The 19,428-nt window shown below is 54.8% G+C and overlaps 2 protein-coding genes across 8 annotated transcripts in view; one reads left to right on the top strand and one right to left on the bottom strand.

The window, feature by feature from the left end:
• The window catches only part of SLC22A23 (solute carrier family 22 member 23), a 153,261-nt gene extending 140,157 nt beyond the window's left edge, over positions 1 to 13,104 (top strand). For 4 of the 5 annotated variants that reach the window (XM_082413180.1, XM_082413178.1, XM_082413177.1 and 1 more), the window contains one exon: positions 9,203 to 13,104. In XM_082413180.1, the coding sequence (XP_082269306.1) occupies positions 9,203 to 9,560 (358 nt within the window). In that variant the 3' untranslated portion in view covers positions 9,561 to 13,104. Of the gene's footprint in view, positions 1 to 8,309; positions 8,363 to 9,202 lie in introns of all 5 variants that reach the window. The other variant, XM_082413179.1, reaches the window with a different exon arrangement.
• PSMG4 (proteasome assembly chaperone 4) lies at positions 1,085 to 19,069 on the bottom strand. Of its 3 annotated transcripts, none has more exons than XM_082413232.1 (4): positions 18,777 to 19,069; positions 17,913 to 18,012; positions 17,193 to 17,268; positions 1,085 to 1,340 (listed from the first exon to the last, which is right to left on the bottom strand). In XM_082413232.1, exons 1-4 carry the CDS (start codon positions 18,948 to 18,950, stop codon positions 1,274 to 1,276), a joined length of 417 nt encoding a protein of 138 aa, XP_082269358.1. In that variant the 5' UTR covers positions 18,951 to 19,069; the 3' UTR covers positions 1,085 to 1,273. The 3 variants fall into 3 exon arrangements, with proteins under 3 accessions (XP_082269358.1, XP_082269359.1, XP_082269360.1); XM_082413233.1 differs by lacking the exon at positions 1,085 to 1,340 and adding an exon at positions 14,141 to 14,340 and having other exon boundaries at positions 18,777 to 19,061; XM_082413234.1 differs by lacking the exons at positions 1,085 to 1,340; positions 17,913 to 18,012 and adding an exon at positions 14,141 to 14,340 and having other exon boundaries at positions 18,777 to 19,043.
• Positions 19,070 to 19,428: the final 359 nt, after the last annotated feature.

Here is a 19,428-nt window from a genome sequence, read left to right as displayed (position 1 = left end):
TCAGTCGGGGTTTTGTTTGTTTTTGATGTTGAGTTGTATGAGCTGTTTATATATTTTGGATGTCAACCCCTTATTGGTCACATCATTTGCAGATAGGGTCTGCCATTCAGTAGGTTGTCTTTTCATTTTGCCGATGGTTTCCTTTACTGTGCAAGATCTTTAACTTTAAAAAGTTAATTAGGTCCCATTTGTTTATTTTTGCTTTTGTTTCCTTTGCCTGAGGAGACGAGCCACTTCACCTCCTGACCCCTCCTCACCCGCTCCCTGGCTGCGCACCCCCTTCTCCGGCTGAGCTCTTCCCTCCCCTCAGGTGCCCACCCCTTCCTCCAAGCATCTTCCTTCCGGAGACCTCCCTTCTGGCTCCTCCCTGTGCCCACCCCCAATGGACCCCACCCGCTGTCACTGCTCCAGACACGCCTCAGGAACGGGCACCAGGGACAAAGATGGCCTGTGTGGTCACGTGACATGAGGGGTCGTTTAGCTCGTTTTAAAATTTGCGTCATATATATATAAATGTTTATAACACGCGCTCGATGAGTGACCACAGGCCGAGGAGATGGACAGGTAGTCCTCACCGTCAAACAGCAGGAGGGGGACAGACAGGACAGGGGACAGCCAAAGCACACAGGACGCATCCCCCCACAGCCCCAGACTCGGGCCTTTAGCGGGCAGGGAACCTGCGTTCCTGCGTGGCCTTGGGCACGTCCTTCAGCTGGGCTCATCTCTGCCCCAAAACAAGACTAGTCATGACGGCCTTCTCGTGGGGGGACCGGTGGGGGACAGACTGTACACAGAGGGTCTGGCCACAGTTAAGTGACAACTGGTGGTGTTAATTATTCCTACCTGAATATTTTTGGCAGTGACATTTATTTCTGTAAAGATCGGCAGAAATATTTGTTCATCCTTGACTTCACAGAAAGGTAGTCAAGACAAATTAAGTAATACAGAGAAGGAAGTGGAAAACAGGAGGTTTGTTTTCTCTGTTCAAGACGCTGGTATTAACATGGTTAAAAGAATGATTTGAAGATTCTTTTTTTTGTTGTTTTTGTTTTTTTGTTGTTTATTTTTCTTTTTTTTTCCTTCATTCTTTTTATTTTTTTCTGAAGATTCCAGAATTCTTAAGTCAAGCTTGCTACTTCTAAGAAGTCTGCCTGTATACCTATCTTTCTATCCTCAAAGTAACTTAGGTATTATTACTAGTAAAATAAAGACAACCAGTAAAAGCCTTTGAGCTCCGAAAGCACGAGAAGGCAACCTTGCTCCAGGTTCTCCTTTATCTGCAAATCGAGGCGGCTGCTCTCCTGTTTAAACCTGAGCGTGTGCTGCCCTCTCGTGACAACCTGGAGAAAAGCAGAAAATGTACAGAGTCAGCATTTGCAGGGAGAAAGATGAAGTTAGCACCTTAGAACCAAGCACGTAATGATCCCATTCTCTAAACTGAGATTTCTAAAAGAAACACAGATCCAAAAATGGAATACCAGATTCTGCCATAGTTGTTCCTAATCTTATTAATTTCAAGGTCTCCTTGATAGAAAACCAACAGAAAATTGCTTTTGTGGAAAAAAATACATAAGGCTATATTGCATATTACATATGCATGTGTACATGTATTGCATGTTATATATATGCATCTGTAGATATGTCGGTACTTTTTAAAAACAAGTCATCGAACCCTACCATAAATCAAATACGTTCCATCTCTTTTGACGTGACTTGCTACCATGACATAGTTCACCTGGACTCTGAGGGGACGCCAGCTCCTTGCTCAGGAATTCCTTGTGGGCTGTGCACTCACGTCCCTGTGCACTAACCACGTGAGCACTTTACTGCTCCGAGCGGGGAAGCCTCTCTCATGCTCATCAGCACCACCCCACTCAAGTCACAGGAAGGTCAGGCAGACACGTGGGCAGTTTTGTTTTGGTTTTTTTTTTTAATAAATTTTATTTATTTATTTATTTATTTTTGGCTGTGTTGGGTCTTCGTTGCTGCGAGCGGGCTTTCTCTAGTTGCAGTGAGCGGGGGCTGCTCTTCGTTGCAGTGCGCGGGCTTCTCATTGTGGTGGCTTCTCTTGTTGCTGAGCTCGGGCTCTAGGCACACGGGCTTCAGTAGTTGTGGCACGAGGGCTCAGTAGTTGTGGCTCGCGGGCTCTAGAGCGCAGGCTCAGTAGCTGTGGCGCACGGGCTTAGTTGCTCCGCGGCATGTGGGATCTTCCCGGACCAGGGCTCGAACCTGTGTCCCCTGCATTGGCAGGCGGATTCTTAGCCACTGCGCCACCAGGGAAGTCCCATGTGGGCAGTTTTAGAGAAAATGATGTCTCACTGGTATCAAAGGCCCGTGAAACACGTCCTTTATTTCCGGTGCCCCACATAATTCCTTGCAGCCTCCTGTGGCTTCCTGGAGTGGCCAGACTCACAAGGACTGAAGAGCTATTTCAGGTGCTTGTTTATTCACCTTCCAGGTGGAGTCAGTCACACCGCTCTTTGTAAGGGTCATCATATTCACTCCGCCCCATTCACTGGGACAGTGGCCCTCTTGCCGAGGAACCAGGGTGATCTGATCTGCAGCATCCCAACATTTATGAAGCACAGTGTGTGCCATGGATGTTCCAAAAAAGAATCCTTGACTGTCTTTTCTCCATTGTACATTCTTGGCTCGTTTGTCATAGATTAATTGACCATAAGAGCGTGGGTTTATTTCTGGGCTCTGTATTCTGTTTCACTGATCTATGTGTCTGTTTTTGTGCCAGTACCATACTGTTTTGATTACTGTAGCCTTGTAGTATAGTCTGAAGTCAGGAGTGTGGTTCTTCCAGCTCTGTTCTTCTTTCTCAAGATTGCTTTGGCTATTTAGGGTCTCCTGTGTTTCCATTAAATTTTTTAAATTATTTGTTCTAGTTCTGTGAAAAATGTCATGGGTATTTTGATAGGCATTGCATTGAATCTGTAGATTGTCTTGGGTAGTATGGTCATTTTGACAATATTAATTCTCCCAATCCAAGAACACGATATATCTTTCCGTCTCTTTTTGTCGTTTTCAATTTCTTTCATCAGTGACTGACTTAGTTTTCTGAGTAGGTTTATTCCTAAGTATTTTATTCTCTTTGTTGCAATGGTATATGAGATTGTTTCCTTAATTTCTCTGATAGTTCATTGTTAATGTATAGAAATGCAACAGATTTCTGTATATTATATATCTTGCAACTTTACCAAATTCATTGATGAGCTCCATAGTTTTCTAGTGACATCTTTAGGATTTTCTATATATATTTATAGTATCATGTCATCCACAAACAGTGACAGTTTTGCTTCTTCCTTTCCAATTTGGATTCTTTTTATTTCTTTTTCTTCTCTGAGTTCTGTGGCTAGGATTTCCAAAACTATATTGAATAAAAGTGGCAAGACTGGGTATCTTTGTCTTGTTCCTGATCTTACAGGAAATGCTTTCAGCTTTTCATTGTTGTGTATGGTGTTAGCTGTGGATGTGTCATATATGGCCTTTACTATGTTGAGGTATGTTCCCTCTGTGCCCACTTTCTGGAGAGTTTTTATCATAAATCGGTGTTGAGTTTTGTCAAAAGCTTTTTCTGCATCTATGGAGATAATCATATGGTTTTTATTCTTCAGTTTGTCAGTGTGGTGTATCACACTGACTTGCAGATATTGAAAAACCCTTGCATCCCTGGGATAAATCCCACTTGATTGTGGCGTATGATCCTTTTAATGTATTGTTGGATTTGGTTTGTTAATGTTTTGTTGAGGATTTTTGCATCTATGTTAATCAGCGGCCTATAACTTTGTGATATTTTTGTCTGGGTTTGGTATCAGGGTGATGGTGGCCTCACAGAATGAATTTGGAAGTGTTCCTTCCTCTGCAATTTTTTTGGAATAGTTTGAGGAGGATGGGGGTTAGCTCTTCTCTAAATGTTTGGTAGAAATCACCTGTGAAGCCATCTAGTCCTGCACTTTTTTGTGTTTTGGGAGTTTTTAAATTACTGATTCAGTTTCATTACTGGTAATTGATCTGTTCATATTTTCTATTTCTTCCTGGTTCAGTCTTGGGAGATTGTACCTAAGAATTTGCCCATTTCTTCTAGGTTGACTATTATTATTGGCATATAGTCGTTCACAGCAGTCTCTTATGGTCCTTTGTATGTCTGTGGTGTTGGCTGAAACTTCTTTATCATTTATGATTTTATTGATTTGGGCCCTCTCCCTTTTTTTCTTGATGAGTCTAGCTAAAGGTTTATCAATTTTGTTTATCTTTCAAAGAAACAGCTTTTAGTTTCGTTGATCTTTTCTATTGTTTTTTTAGTCTATTTCATTTATTTCTGCTCTGATTTTTATGATTTCGTTCCTTCTACTAACTTTGGGTTTTGTTTGTTCTTTCTCTAATTCCTTTAGGAGTACAGTTAGGTTCATTTGAAATTTTTCTTATTTCCTGAGGTAAGCTTGTATCACTGTAAACTTACCTCTTAGAACTGCTTTTGCTGTGTCCCATAGGTTTTGAATTGTTCTGTTTTCATTTTTATTTGTGTCTAGGTATTTTGTTGTTTCCTCTTTAATTTCTTCAGCGATCCATTGGTTGTTTAGTTGCATATTGTTTAGCCTCCATGTGCTGGTGTTTTCTGCAGTTCTTTTCTTGTAGTTGATTTCTAGTATCATAGTTTTGTGGTCAGAAAAGCTGCCGGATATGATTTCAATTTTATTAAATTTCCTGAGGCTTGTTTTATGGCCTAGCATGTGATCTGTCCTGGACAGTGTTCCATATGCATTTGGAAAGAATGTGTGTTCTGCTGCTTTCAGATGGAATGCTCTCTTTATATATATCAATTAAGTGCATCTGGTCTTGTGTGTCATTCAGGGTCAGTGTTTTCTTATTGATTTTCTGTCTGGATGATCTGTCCATTGATGTGAGTGGGCTGTTGAAGTCCCCTATTGTGTTACTGTCAATTTCTTCCTTTATGTCTGTTAACATTTGCCTTATATATTGAGGTGCTCCTGTGTTGGGTGCATATATATTTACAATGGTTATATCTTCTTTTTGGATCATTTTATCCATAATGTGGTATTCTCCTTTGTCTCTTGTAATAGTCTTTATTTTAAAGTCTATTTTGTCTGATAAGAGTATTGCTACTCCAGCTTTCTTTTGATGTCCATTTTCATGGAATACCTTTTCAATCTCCTCACTTTCAGTCTGTGTGTGTCCCTAGGTCTGAAGTGGGTCTCTTGTAGACAGCATATATACGGGTCTTGTTTTTGTATCCATTCAGCGAGCCTGTGTCTTTTGGTTGGAGCACTTAGTCCATTTACACTCAAGGTAATTATCAATATGTATGTTCCGACTGCCATTTTGTTCATTGTTTTGGATTTGGTTTTGGAGGTCTTTATCCCCCTTTCTTCTTTTGTTTTCTTCTCTTGTGATTTGATGACTATCTTTAGTGTTATGTTTGGATTCCTTTTTCTTTTTTATGGGTGGTATCTAGTATAGATTTTTGACTCGTGGTTGCCATGAGGTTTTTATATAGCAGTCTATATATACATGTGACCGTTTCAAGGTGTTGATCTCTTAATTTCAAGTGTACTTTTAAAACTCTGGGGCTTCCCTGGTGGCGCAGTGGTTGAGAATCTGCCTGCCAATGCAGGAGACACGGGTTCGAGCCCTGGTCTGGGAATATCCCACATGCCACGGAGCAACTAGGCCCGTGAGCCACAACTACTGAGCCTGCACGTCTGGAGCCTGTGCTCCGCAACAAGAGAGGCTGCGATAGTGAGAGGCCCGCGCACTGCGATGAAGAGTGGACCCCACTTGCTGCAAGAAGAGAAAGCCCTCACACAGAAACGAAGACCCAACACAGCCAAAAATAAAATAAATAAATAAATAAATAAATTTAATTAAAAAAAAAAAAACTCTGCATTTGGGACTTCCCTGGTGGCACAGTGGTTGGGAATCCGCCTGCCAATGCAGGGGACACGGGTTTGAGCCCTGGTCCAGGAAGATCCCACATGCCGCGGAGCAACTTAGCCCTTGCGCCACAACTACTGAGCCCGCAAGCCTAGGGCCCGTGCTCCGCAACAAGAGAAGCCACCACAATGAGCCCATGCACTGCAAGGAAGAATAGCCCCCGCTCACTGCAACTAGAGAAAGCCCATGTGCAGCAATGAAGACCCAATGCAGCCAAAAATAAATAAAATAAATTTTTAAAAAACAAACAAAAACAAAACAAAGAAAACCCTGCATCTGTACTCTTCTCCCCTCATGATGACTGTTTTTGACATCATATTTTACATCTAATTGTTTTGTGCATCCCTTAACTGCTTATTGTGGATATAGATGATTTTACTACTTCTGTCTTTTAACCCCCCTACTAGCTTTGTTTGTGGATGACTTCCTACCTTTACTATATGTTTGCCCTTACCACGTAGTTTTTTCATTTCATAGTTTTGTTTCTAGTTGTAGCCGTTTATTTTTCATCTAGAGAAGTCCCTTTAACATATGTTGTAAAGCTGGTTTGGTGGTGCTGAACTCTTAGTTTTTGCTTGTCTGTAAAGCTTTGATCTCTCCATCAAATCTGAACAAGAGCCTTGCTGGGTAGAGTATTCTTGGTTGTAGGTTTTGTCCCTTCATCATTTAAAATATATCATGCCATTCCCTTCTGGCCTGCAGTTTCCACTGGAAAAACCAGCTGATAGCCTTATGGGAGTTCCCTTGTATGTTATTTGTTGCTTTTCTCTTGCTGCTTTTAATATTCTATTTTTATTTTTTGGTATTTCAATTGCAGTGTGTCTTGGTGTGGTCCTCTTTGGGTTGATCCTGTTTGGGACTCTCTGTGCTTCCTGGACCTTGACGTCTGTTTCCTTTCCCAGGTTAAATAAGTCTTAAGTGGTTATGTCTTCAAATATGTTCTGTGCCCCTTTCTCTCTCTCCTCCTTCTGGGACCCCTATAATGCAAATATTAAGTGCACTTGGTGTTGTCCCAGAGGTCTTACACTGCCCTCACTTCTTTTCATTCTTTCTTCTGTTCAGCAGTAGCAGTGACTCCCACTACCCTGTCCTCCAGCTCACTGATCCATTCCTCTGTATCACTTAGACTACTGTTGACTCCTTCATTTCAATTACTGTTGTCTTCATCTCTGTCTGGTTGTTCTTTATATTTTCTGACTCTTTGTTAAAAGCTTTTAACTCCTCGCTCTGTGCATCCATCCTTCTCCCGAGTTCTTTGATCATCTTTACGATCATTATTCTGGACTCTTTCTTGGGTAGACTATCTCCACTTCACTTAGTTGTTCTCCTGGGGTTTTATTTTGTTCCTTCATCTGCAGCATGTTCCTCTGCCACCTCATCTTGTCTGAGTTGCTATTTGTATATTACGTATGTGGTGGGTTACGTTTCTCGACCTCAGAGAAGTGGCCCTCTGTAGGAGACATCTTATGCATCCCAGCAGCATGCGCCCCCTCATCACCCAAGCTGTACGCTCTAGGGGTGCCCCCATGAGGGCTGCGTGGTTCCTTCTGTTTTGGAGGGCTGACTATGTGGGTGGTCTGGTGGGCTTAGTTGGCACCCGGTCTGGTTGACTGCCAAGCTCTGCCTTGTGTGGAGGCCACTGGTTGGTGGGGCCTGGTCAGGAGGCAGCTGACTGCAGAATCCCCGGGGGCCCTGGGGCTAGTGCCGGGTCACTGATGGGTGAAGTCAGGGTCCAGGCAACTCTGGAGCTGTTGACCCCCTACTGGTGGGTGAAGCCAGGTCCTGGGGTTAGTGCCAGACTGCTGGCAGGCAGAGCTGGGTCCTGGAGTCTGGCTGCAGGGCCCAGGGATCTCAGAGCTGGTGTAGGATCGCCGGTGGCTGGGGCCAGTTCCTAACACAGTTAGTTAGGTATGGGCTCTGAGGTGTCCAGAAGCTTGCATTGGCCTGCTGTGAGCAGCCGAGGTCTGCAAGCTACAGGATTGTGGTTTTGCTTCTGGTTTCTGCCCCGTGGTGGGTGAGACTGGTCTAGAGGCTCGTGCAGGCTTCCTAGCAGCAGAGGCCGGCGCCTGTCAGCTGGTGGGTGGAGCTGAATCTTGGCCCTCTGGTGGGCAGGGCCGTGTCCAGAGGTGGCTGTGTGCTTAGGAAGTCTCTAAGCAGCCTGTCCGCCGAGGGGTGGGGCCGTGTTCCCACCCTGCTGGTTGGCTCAAGGCGTCCCAGCACTGGCACCTACAAGCGGTTGGGTGGTACCAGGTCTTGGAGCTCATGAGCCAAGATGGTGGTCGCCAGCACCAGCATCCCCATGGTAGAAAGCTCCCAAGTATGTCTGCCACCAGCATCTATGTCCCCAGGGTGAGCTGCAGCTGCCCCCTTTCCTGTCCGAGAGACTCTCCAAGTCCAGCAGGTACGTCTGGCCCAGGCTCCTATCAAGTTACTGCTCTGCCCTTGGTCCCAGTGCACATGGGATTTTGTGTACTCCCTGTAACAGTGGAGTCTCTGTTTCCCCCAGGCCTCTGGGACCCCTGAAAGCCCCCCATCCCCGGCCTTCAAAGCCACACGCCCTGGGGGCCCGTTTTCCTGGTACAGGACCCGCAGGCTACGGAGCCCGACGTGCAGCTCAGAACTGTCTCCCATGGGAGAACCTCCGCGATGTAATCGCTCTCCAGTGTGTCGGTCGCCCACCCGGTGGGGGTCATGAGCCTTGATCATCTCGCACGTCTGCTCCTCCTACCCATCTCATTGTGGCTCCTGCTTTATGTCTTCAGTTATAGATCTTTTCTGGCACGCTCTGGTCCTTTTCGTCAATGGTTGCTCTGCACGCAACTGTGAGCCCGGCGTGCCCGTGGGAAGAGGCAAGCTGGGGGGGGTCTTTCAGCTCCACCACCTCGGCAGCTCTCCTGTCGACGTGTCCTTAATGCCTTCTTTAACCCCCGGCCGCCCTCCCCGCTTCTAAATGAAGAGTGAGCCTCGGAAAAACAGCGTAAATTGATACAGGGTTGAGAAACAAAATGTTATGTTATTCACGGCGAGTGAGGCCGGTTGTCCCCTTACGGTGGTATTTATTACAGTCACCTTTCAAACTAAATGAAGTAAGAAGTTTTGGGCTGGCGAGGAAAGCGTTCACTGAATAGCGGTGGCAGCAGATGCAGGAGGTGAAGGGGGTTGGGGGGAGCCGGCCGTGTGCTGGTGCTGGGGCCCCGCGCCTGTGGGTCCGACCCACTGCCGACCTGTGCGCTCCCCGCAGGTGCGGCGGCCTGGGGCTGGTGCTGGCCAGTGCGGGCTTCGGCATGCTGACGGCGCCCATCATCGAGCTGCACAACCAGAAGGGCTACTTCCTGCACCACATCATCTTCGCCTGCTGCACGCTCATCTGCATCATCTGCCTCCTGCTGCTTCCCGAGAGCCGGGACCAGAACCTGCCCGAGAGCATCCCCGACGGCGAGCACTACACGCGCCAGCCCCTGCTGCCGCCCAGGCGAGGGGAGCAGCCGCTCCTGCTCACCAACGCCGAGCTCAAGGACTACTCGGGGCTGCACGACGCGGCCGCCGCGGGCGATGGGCTGCCGGACGGCACCACGGCCAACGGCGGGCGGCCCATGTAGCAGGGCCCTGGGGGCGGACCGGGCTGAGCGTGGCCACGGGCGGGCCCACTCTGCTGAGGCCGGCGTGGGGACCCCCGAGGAGCCCATGTCTGAGGAAGCGGACTTTGCAAACGACCCTTCGAAGACTTTCCTCTCTGCCATTAAACGTTTGTATTTATTTTGGTCATTTTTACAAGAAGCACTTTATTCCCTTCCCTTCACGGATCTCGAAATGGAGCCACCTCCTCAGGAAGAGGGACACGGTGGCCGAGGACACGCTGTAAGGACCGCGCAGCCCGGGCTCCCCAGGAGGTCGGCTGCGCCCTCAGAGCCAGCTGTCCCCGAGGCTGCGCGCAGAGACCGACCAGCCACCGTCTGGAGCACTCCCACAGCTGCGCTTTATTCAGACTGAAGTGTCAATGGTTAGGGTTTTGCTAGAGTCTGTATGGTTTCTAAAGGTTTTTTCTGTAAGGTAAGAGCTTCTACTCCATGTGCTGGGGGAAAGCAGCTCACAGTATCATTAAAACCAGCTTAGTCTTTCCTGCAAGATCAGCCTTTTATACTTGATGCTGGAAGCTCTTTGGGGGAAAAGCTTAACCATTTCACCAGAAATCCTAATTAGTGGTGGCATTGCCCCGGTCTTCCAAGCAGGTCTGCCCAGCTCAGCTCCCGAGCAGCAGACGCAACAAGTCGGAGACAAGTTACTGTATCACCCCTCCTCCCGGTTCAGCTCCAGCAGAAAAGTCCCCTCTTGCAGTCAGCTTTTCTGCCAGCACGACTTGAACACACGGCTACTTCCTCAACTAAAACCAATAGGAAAATAACTAAACAGGCAACTAAGGCAGCCCCCCAGGAGGGAGGGGCGCTCCCGCAAATACGGCCCGTCAGCCGCGTCCCGAGCACACACCGCGCAGAAATCACCAGCTTGGAGGCCTCGGCTCCGCTGGCCGCCGGCGGAGACCCCAGAGCCTGCGGGGGATGGCCCCGTGCCCTGTGCTTCCATCAGCACGGAGCTGGGCCCGGGGCGAGGAGCGGGCCCCTCACCGGGGAGCCCGGCTGACCGCAGCCTCCGAGAGCACCAAGACCAACTGAGAGAAGCAATAACTCACCAAAGCTCGAGCCCCACCCCGTCCCCGGTGTCCGAGGGTTTTCGTCGTGTTTCTCACTTCGTCTCCCTGCCTTTCCAGGTCAGGCTCTCTGCACCTGTCTGGAGCCGTTTCACAGGAAACACGGGAGATGCTGAGAAACAGCCCTCGCCGGCCGGGCAGGCACTGCCTTGTGGCGGCGCCGGGACAGCCTGGGTTCTTCCTGGAAGGGTCCACCTCCCCACGGTGCCTCTGCCGTGGCCTCTTCTTCCAGGGAAGGCGTGGCCCCGGGTCCTTGGGAAGCAGCGAGGGGACTCCCAGCCCACGGCGGCTCGGACCCCGAGGCCCAGGCGTCCCCGCTCGCCTCCCGTCCCCTCCAGTCTGTCCTACCACCCCCCACGGCGCCCCTACAAGCTGGCGGCCACGGGGAGGCGCCGCCGGCTCGGTGAGAACGTCGTGAGGAGGCGAGCAGACCCGCAGGCCTGCGTGGCGCCAGCAACTGAACCGCACGGAGCCAGGAGCCCCAGCCCAGCTGCTCGGGGCCCTGCCTGGTGTCTTGAGTCACGTCTGTCCTGTTTCAGCGTCCGTCCGCATTCACCTTAATCTACAAGGCCTTTCTTCACACCTGTGCAGCTCGAGTGCCAAACCTGGGAAGTACCTCAGCCTCTCTCAGCGTGCCGGCCACAGGGCCCCCGGTCCAGGGCGGGACGTGCGGCGCAGGGCCAGTGGGGTCCCTGGGCCACACCTGCCAGGTGTGTCTGCACCCACCACCCCAGCGCCAGGGCACCGTGCAACCAGGCTGCTCGCCGGACCCCCAGCCGTGCGTGCCCTCCCGCTGGCCGTGTAGACGTTTAGGGGTCGTGCTCAAGCTGCAGGGGGCGGCCAGCACCTCCAGGAAGGTGGGCACAGCACTCCCAGACCCCCGTTCAGAGGTGCATCTTAAGTGACAACAGTAGACGCTGGTCCCACAGAGCCCAGCACCGTGTCCGCAGTGGTCAGGCCAGCTCGTGGACTAGGAGAGAAGCTGGCTGCGAGGGCGGGGCTCCCAGGACCAAAGTCCGGCAGGTGTGAGGGAGGGGAGGTTCCCGGCTCCCCCGCGCCCCCTCCCGCGGCCCCGGGTCAGGCTGGTCCCTGAGGGACAGCTGTGAGTGTGGCCAAAGCAGAAAAGCTTCCTGTGGGCTGAGCCCCGTGAGACCCCACACCACGTGGGCGAGGCAGCCCCAAGCCCAGCCGGGGCCGGTCCTGCCTTGCTCCGTGAGACCCCCATGGTCACGCGTGGACCCCTCGGCCCAGGTCCCTCCGTGCTGAGTAGAGAGACGCTTCTCAGGCGCCTGCCGCTGCACGTCCGCCGCCCGGCTCCCCCAGCCCGCCGCCCGGGAAGGTCCAGCTCGTCCTCCGGCATCACGCCGCACCCCCCGTCCCAGCCAGCCGGGAGCCGGGACCCCCTTCCAGCGAGTCAGGCACAAACATGACCCTCCTGCCTTCGGTTCCTGTCTGGAAGTCGGTAACAACGCATCCGATACCCTGCCTACTAGCTACCCAAGACACAGAGTAAACGTTTTAAATGTTGCGTTTTCTGAAAGACTGTATGACCACTTGCGACTAGGGGCAGGGGGCTGGCAAGCTGGTCTGGCCGCAGAACAGCAGGAGAAGGAAACCGCCCAGAGGAAGTACTTCCCGCAAACAGCACTTCCTGGCGCCGCACAAGGGCGGCCGAGGTGCTGCCAAAGGACAAGCCCCTGGGCCGCGGGGTGCTGGGGACGCGGTGCGGCCTGCGTGCCGCTGGGGGTGCCCTGGTGGCCCAGCAGCCCCGGGCCGGAGGTTTCAGCGTGAGAACCGTGTGGCCCGCGGACAGACGGGACGCCTGGAGGTGCCCGCTCCCGGCACAAACCCGCTCCTGGCACAAACCCGCTCCCAGTCCTGCCCTGCCCTCCCACGGTCCTGTCTGCATGACGTCACAGCTGTTGTACCCCGGGGGGAGATTTGTATGTAAACGTACAGAAATAAAAATGTTGCCCCATTAACAAACTTCCTCTGGAATGTTTTCCCTACCTCATCTGACGGTATCCAGTGAAGGGCATTTCATGACCACTGGCTACGAGTAATAAACTCTGTTGATTCAGGTCTTGCTATGTCCCTACTTCAGCGCCTGTGTAAACCCAGCCTCGGCTCTGCCCCCGGGGGACCGCGGGTGGCTTCTCTGCCTGCAGATTCCCCGTCGTAAAGGCGGGCAGAGGCAGAGGAAACATCCAACTGCCGTTCGTAGACCCCGAGAAATGGGGGGCAACAGCAGATTTCAGAGTTTTTTTCTCTTGTGTGTGGATGTCCTGCTAATCTAATCCGTGGCCTGAAGGTTCCTAGACAGGAAACAATTCTGACACTGTGATTCGGTCAGGAGAGACTGAGAACCCAGAGCTCTCTTTAATGTAGTATTTTTTAACAAGAAAGCAATATTTCTTTAATAAAGTATTTATACCAAACTCTCCTCTCCATAGCCCTGATTTTGCGTTACTTGCTCTTCCTAGAAAGGTGTCCGCTGTGCTTCCAAACCACGACCGGCCGGGGCCTTGCAGATTAGCGTCCTGAGCCCCAGACCTGGTCCCCGGAAGGGCCTTCCCGTCCCGGCCAAAGTGTCACCGCTCTGGCTGCCTGCACGGGCTCGACACGGGACTTGCCACCCATCGCGTGAACCGTGTCACAGGGCCCGAAACCGTCCGCCTCTCATGACAGAAGGGGTCCACGTGGACCCCAAAGCTCAGAGAGTCCTTTGCCTGTAGTCCTCGGCCTTGCCTGCACCGAGAAGCACGTGGGGGGCTTTCCAACCCCACAAAACCTGGGCCTCCGGCCGCCTGAGTCTGCGGAGGGGAACCTGTAAAAAGCTCTGCCAGCAATTCGACCGGAAGTCAAGTTAAGAGCCACTGACCTGAGAAACACCGGCTTCTGGAAAGGAGCACACGTTCCAGAAAGACTGGACTCCTCCACCTGAAGCGGCAGGAAAAGGCTAAGGATTAAGACGATGCAGCAGGGGCCTGGGACCTGGAGGAAAGAGGGGACGGAAGGACAGACAGGGTAGCAGGAAGCCCAGGGAGGGGCTGACACACTCGGATCCGTTCAACAAAGAGGGTAAAACCGTGACCCAGGTCCTAGGGGCCACAGCACCAGGGTTTGCGAAGCATTTCCAGCAATAACCCAGCCAGGTGAGACTGTCCCACTTCACAAGTGAGGAAATGGGGCCCAGAGAAGTGAGACTCGGGGAGCAGCGGGACGCGGGGACACACGACAGAAGGACCTCACAGACCTCGGGCCTCGGGCCTGACGGAGTCGTGACTGATTTCCCCTCCGGGGATGGAGAGCAGCCCCTCCGTCCCACAACGGCCCCGAACCCCTCCCCCCAGGACCGCGAGGAACCTTCCCTGCCCTTCGCCTGCCTCCTCCTGCAGGTGCAGCCCTGGGGCCCAACTCCAGTGACGGCGGGAAGACCGACCCTTTAGAAACAAACGTCACGCGTGACCCTGCTGACGGCTGGCGAGACCCCACGCGTTTATTCAGACGTCTGTCCGGGCGCGCGCGTCCGCGTCCTTGCTGCCGCCTCGGCTAGAACTTCTCGGGAAAGGCCTCCATTTCCTCCTTGATCCTGTTTTCTACCAGCAACGTGAAGCTGCTGTCGGTGTTTGGAAGGTTATAGCTGACAAACACCTGTTTGCTGGTCTTCCTGGCTGAAACGAGAGAAAGCACACGGACGCGTGCGACCCACTGCGGGGAAAGGCCTGGAAGAGGAAGGCGGGCTTCCAGGGAGAGAAGCGAGCTCTGACACCTGCAGCGTCACGGGCAGCTGCTGCAGACCAGACTACAGGCACCGAACAGCGGTTCTGAAGGCCCGGTCCCCATGGCCACGGCGCCGGGACCGCGTGAGAGATGCAGACCCTCGGCCCCGCCCAGACCCACCGAGTCGAGATTCTCGGACTCCACTGTCTGAGACCCACCGCTCTGCACACGGGGCTGGCTGGTTGTGCTGCTTTTTAAAAAGCGCAGATAATGTGCAAGTATTTAAAGCACTAAGGTCCTGGGACTTCCCTGGCGGTCCAGTGGTTAGGACTCCACGCCTCCACCGCCGAGGGCCTGGGCTCAATCCCCGGACGGGGAACTAAGATTCCGCGAGCAGCGGGGCACGGCCCAAAAAATCTGTCTATACTTCAGCACCGCCCCCTCCAGCAACTTCCCCCGCCCACAGAGGGGAGCCGGCGTTCCTACACATACGCACGTGCAGGCGCACACGTACGATTGCGCAACGCGATGCGAGAGACGCGTTTTAGTTCCTTTCTACGGCACCATTCACGGCTGACGTGAGCTGCTCCAACCGCCAAAAGCACGCGCGGTTGCACACCCATAACCTGAAGGCAGGACAGGTCCCGAGGACGAGCCAGGCGGTACCGGCACCAGTCCCCTCTTCCGGTGAAATAGCTCTTCCCTGGGCCCCATCCCACAGGGGGCGGGTGCAAGCCCCTCCTCCCCCCACCGAAGTCAAGGGCTACGTCAGTCCCATCGGCAAAGGCAAAGAGGTGGGGACGGGGGAGAGCGGGGCAGTCGAGCCCCAGCCGCTCAGCCTGCCCGCATTCAGCGGCAGGAAAGTCGCCAGCCCCGGGGGCCACTGATTCCAGCCCCTCCGCGAGCCAAGAACCATCCCGCCTGCATGGGCCACCCGGCAGCTCCCCCCGCCCCCCAGAGCCACACAGGGCAAGGGGTCCCCGTCCACACCGAAGCCCCCCGCGCCCCCAGGCCGTTCACCTCTTCCACACAAGACACTGTCTCGGGGCACCTGTCTCTTCTCAGCACCCTCCAGACAACCAACGGCGATTAATAACGCATTTTCAACTGCAGGTGACCTCCCTGCGGAACGGTCCCCTGTGGCCTCAGCACACGCGTCGCCTGTCCCCCTGGGGTGCTGGCATCTCACCACGTGTGCCCGTCCCTGCTGGGCGGTGGCCGAGGGCTGCAGGGTTTGCCGATACAGGCAGGTGGGAGCCTCCATTAACGTCTGACTTTAGTTAAGTTAGAAAGAATGTATTTTTTGGTCTGTGTTGTTTCAAATTATGCAGATTATAAATCGATGTAAGCCACGTGAAAGAATGTTAAAAACAGCCCCAACGTTTGCACAGAATGCCCCAAAAAAGAAAAAGAACCCTAGTTTTCGCACACAAGCCGCTTCCAGGCCTCATCTCAAGCACACCGGGAGCCCATCTCACTTCACTGGAATAACCAGCTGATTCGTGGTTCATCAAACGAGCTCCCGCCGCCCTCCTCTCCCGGACTCTCCACACTGGGGGGACCCACTGGTCCCAGCTCCACAAACCAGCAGCCTCCCTCCCTCCTCCACCAGGCCCGGCACACGGGGCCTGCCTGCTGGGGGTGCGTCACCCCGAAACGCTGGCAAATACGCAGTGAAGCAAAGGGGCATCAGGCCTTCCACCTGCTCTCACGTGGTTCACAAAAAACTAGCAGCTCGAACGTAGAGCAGGAATGATAGCGCCTGGGAGTCCGGGCGAAGGCTAGGCAGGAATCCTTTATATCTGTCCTGTGGCTTTTCTGTAAATTGTAAATTGCTTCCTCATAAACAGTTACCAAAATAACTTACTAGCCAGGCTGCTCTAGCTTCAGGCTAAAGAACAAGCGCGGTGGACGTCCCCGAGACGCAGCCGCCAGGTCTCTGCCGCGTCTCGTGCGACCTGTGGGCCACCTGTGACAGCCCCGCCCTTGACGCACTGGCAGTGCCTCCACCGCGTGGCCGCGCTGTCCGCACGCGTGCGTTCCGGAGCGACTGACACACACATCCCCACTCCCCCGAAATCAGGCTAACAGGGCTGTCAACACAACTACAAAATAAGCTCCTCAAAATCAGGGCCCGGGCCTCATCGCCACACCCCAGCCGGGACCCGGGGCTCCGCACGTGGCTGGGACACTGTGAACACGAAGGCCAGACAGGGGACAAGGCTGCCCTGCCGGTCAAGGTCCCCGGGCGCCTGGGACCATCCAGCGGTCATGGGTACGAGCTGGGGGCATCTTTACCTGAACCACCTGGGCATCTACAGGATGCGTGTTTGGGGTGCAGGGGGGCTGGAGCCCTCAACCTCGGGGCCCTGCTTGACGCCCTTTCACGCCACCCTCAGGCCAGGCCGAGGGTGAGCTCTAAGCAACATCACCTGCGGCGAAGGGCGGTCCCTCCTGCTCCGCGGGGCCCCACCGAACCCCCGGAGGCTACCTGGGGCCGCTGCCCACTAGGTACTGTGGGCATCACTCGCCCTCTCCTCCCACGAGGAGGAGCAAATCACCTGTCACCGGTCGGCCTGGACGGCAGCCAGGGCGACACGGGAGCCCGTGGGGAGCACAAGCCCCGAGCGGCGCTGGTACCAGGTCAGCTCCCGAGGAGCCCAGTGTACGAGGCCTTCCTTCCCACAGAGACCAGGGGTCCGCCTCCCAGGCAGAGCCTTCCTCCTCTGTGACTCGCCTCCCGGCTCCGCTGAACAACGAGGTCCCCCCCCAGGCACTCGGGCAGCTAAGCTGCAGGACCTACCTAAGCGCTGGGCGAGGCCGGTGGACGTCGTGTCGGACATGTCCCCAAGGAGGGCAGTGGACACTGGGATGGGGTCCTGCAAGGAAAACAAAGGGTAGTGCTGCCCCACCTGCAAGGCCCAACGCTCCTGGATCACCTGAGCACCCAGGGTCCCACGGCCCCCTTCCTGTCCCAGGCTGGCCTCCCCCTGCAGTGGGCCTGTGCCGTCCTAGTTCTGCAGCCTCTCCTGGCAGCAGGCAGGCCTGCCCGGTGAAGGGCTGGAGCAGCCCAGAGGGGCAGGGGCGCCCCAGCAGCTGACAGGGCCTGGAGGTCAGCGCAGGCTCTGGACTCTCGGAAGGTCTGAATGACGATACTGACTGCAGCCCGTGGAGGACTGGCCGTAAGGCAGCGCCGAGGGCTGAGCCACGACCTCCAAAAGGTACGTCCAGGTCCTAACCCCTGGCACCTGTGCAGGTGACTTTATTTGGAAATAGGGCCTTTGCAGGTGTAATTGAGATGTAACTTAAGGTGAGAAGGACCCTTCATCTAGTAGGACTGGTGTCCTCAGAAGAAGGGAAGAGACAGAGGCACACAGAGGAGAAGGCCTGTGACACTGGCGGCAGGACTGGGGGTGACCAGGCTGCCAGCAAGGAGCACCAAGGTGCCAGCAGCACCAGAAGCCCAGACACAGGGGACGACTTCTCCCCCAGAGCCTCCAGGAGGAACCAGCCCTGCTGACACCTTGATTCAGGCTTCTGGCCTCCAGATCTGGGAGGGAATCAGCCTCCGTTGTTTTCAGCCACCCAGTCTGTGGCACTTTGCAACAGCAGCTCTGAGAAACCTACAATGTGGCAAAGGGGGCCTCAGCCGCGGGGAGGGATGCAGGCTTGGCCCAGGCAGCAGGTGAGAAGAGGCTGGATTCTGCAGGGTCTGCTGACGGCAGTGCCTACTGCTTCACTGACACTGGGCGCGTGGAGCGTGGGAGGGGGGATCCAAAGATGACCCCAAGGTTGGGACGGAGCTGCTGTAACAGAGGGGCTGGCTGCCGGAGGAGCAGGGGCGGAGCCTGGAACGCCGAGTCAGAGATGCCTATTACATTCGCCAGCGAGACACGGGAGGGGAGGGGAAGGGCGGGAAAGAGGTCTGGGCCGGAAATGTAAATAAATGTGGTCAACACGGAGCCGGCAAGTAAAACAGGGGCAGATACCACCCCCCAGGGCGAGTGTGAGCGGACAGCAGAGGTCCCACGAGGGAGCCCTGACACTCCAACCAGAGATGGAGAAGGAGGACCAGCCGAGCGGCGGGACGCAGCTCTCCCCGGGTGGGTAGCGCAGCCCTCCCCGACCCCGGTCCCGGGGAGCCCCAAGCGCCCCTCCCCGGCCCGGGACAGCCCTGGGGGCCACCGAATCCGCGGTCTCCCCGGCGGGCCCCTGGTGGGCACGGGGCGCGCGCCTGAGGCCCTTGGTCACCGTCCGGCCCCCACCGGCCCGGCCTCCGGGACCCCATCCCTCCCCCGCATCCCTAGCCCCCTCGTCCCCCTCCCCGCCTGCCCCTTCCCTCCCCCCCGGCCCCTCTCCCCACCCACGGCCCTCCCGCCGCACTCACGTAGCGGGTGCACATGGCCACGGAGAGGTTGCGCAGGTGCGGCGTGGCCCCCACCCACAGGAAGAGCGAGTCCGTCAGCCGCATGACGTGGAAGTGGACGAGCTGCTCCCACAGCCTCGCGCTGAAGTTGTGCAGGGAGACGTTCCCCCGCGCAGCAGCCCCCGGCCCCTCCATGCCGCCCGGAGGCCCCGCCGCACGCGCCGGACCCGGTCTAGCCTCGCCGCCGCCGCCAGACCCGAGCAGGCGAGCGCCGAGAGGTCGAGCGCGCCTTCGTTTAAGACCCCAAGGGGGGGCGGGGCCTGGGGCGGGGGCTCGGGAGTGGGCGGGGCGGATCCCGGTGTGGGCGGGGCTTTCCGGGGAAGGACGGGGCCCAGGTGGGACGCCGGAGGGACGGGTCCCGGGAGTGGGCGGGTCCCGGAGTGGGCGGGGCGGGGCGGGTCCCGGGAGTGGGCGGGGGCGGGCCGGCGTCCTTGCTGACAGCAGTGTACACTTGTGGGAGCGTCTTACCTGGTGGAGACGCGCCGCCCAGCAGAGGGCAGCGCTGTTCAGTCGGTGCCGCAAGCACTCAAAGCAGCCTCCTCCGTCCCTCGTGCTCGGTTAGATTTTCCAAAATCCTCCTGCTCCCAGCAGCCCCGTAACAGCAGGAAGCCTT

Source organism: Balaenoptera physalus, assembly GCF_965194825.1.
Source record: "Balaenoptera physalus genome assembly, chromosome: 11".
Classification (NCBI taxonomy): domain Eukaryota; kingdom Metazoa; phylum Chordata; class Mammalia; order Artiodactyla; family Balaenopteridae; genus Balaenoptera; species Balaenoptera physalus.
The sequence above is the reverse complement of the archived record's forward strand: the minus strand, read 5'-3'. Positions and strand labels throughout refer to the sequence as shown.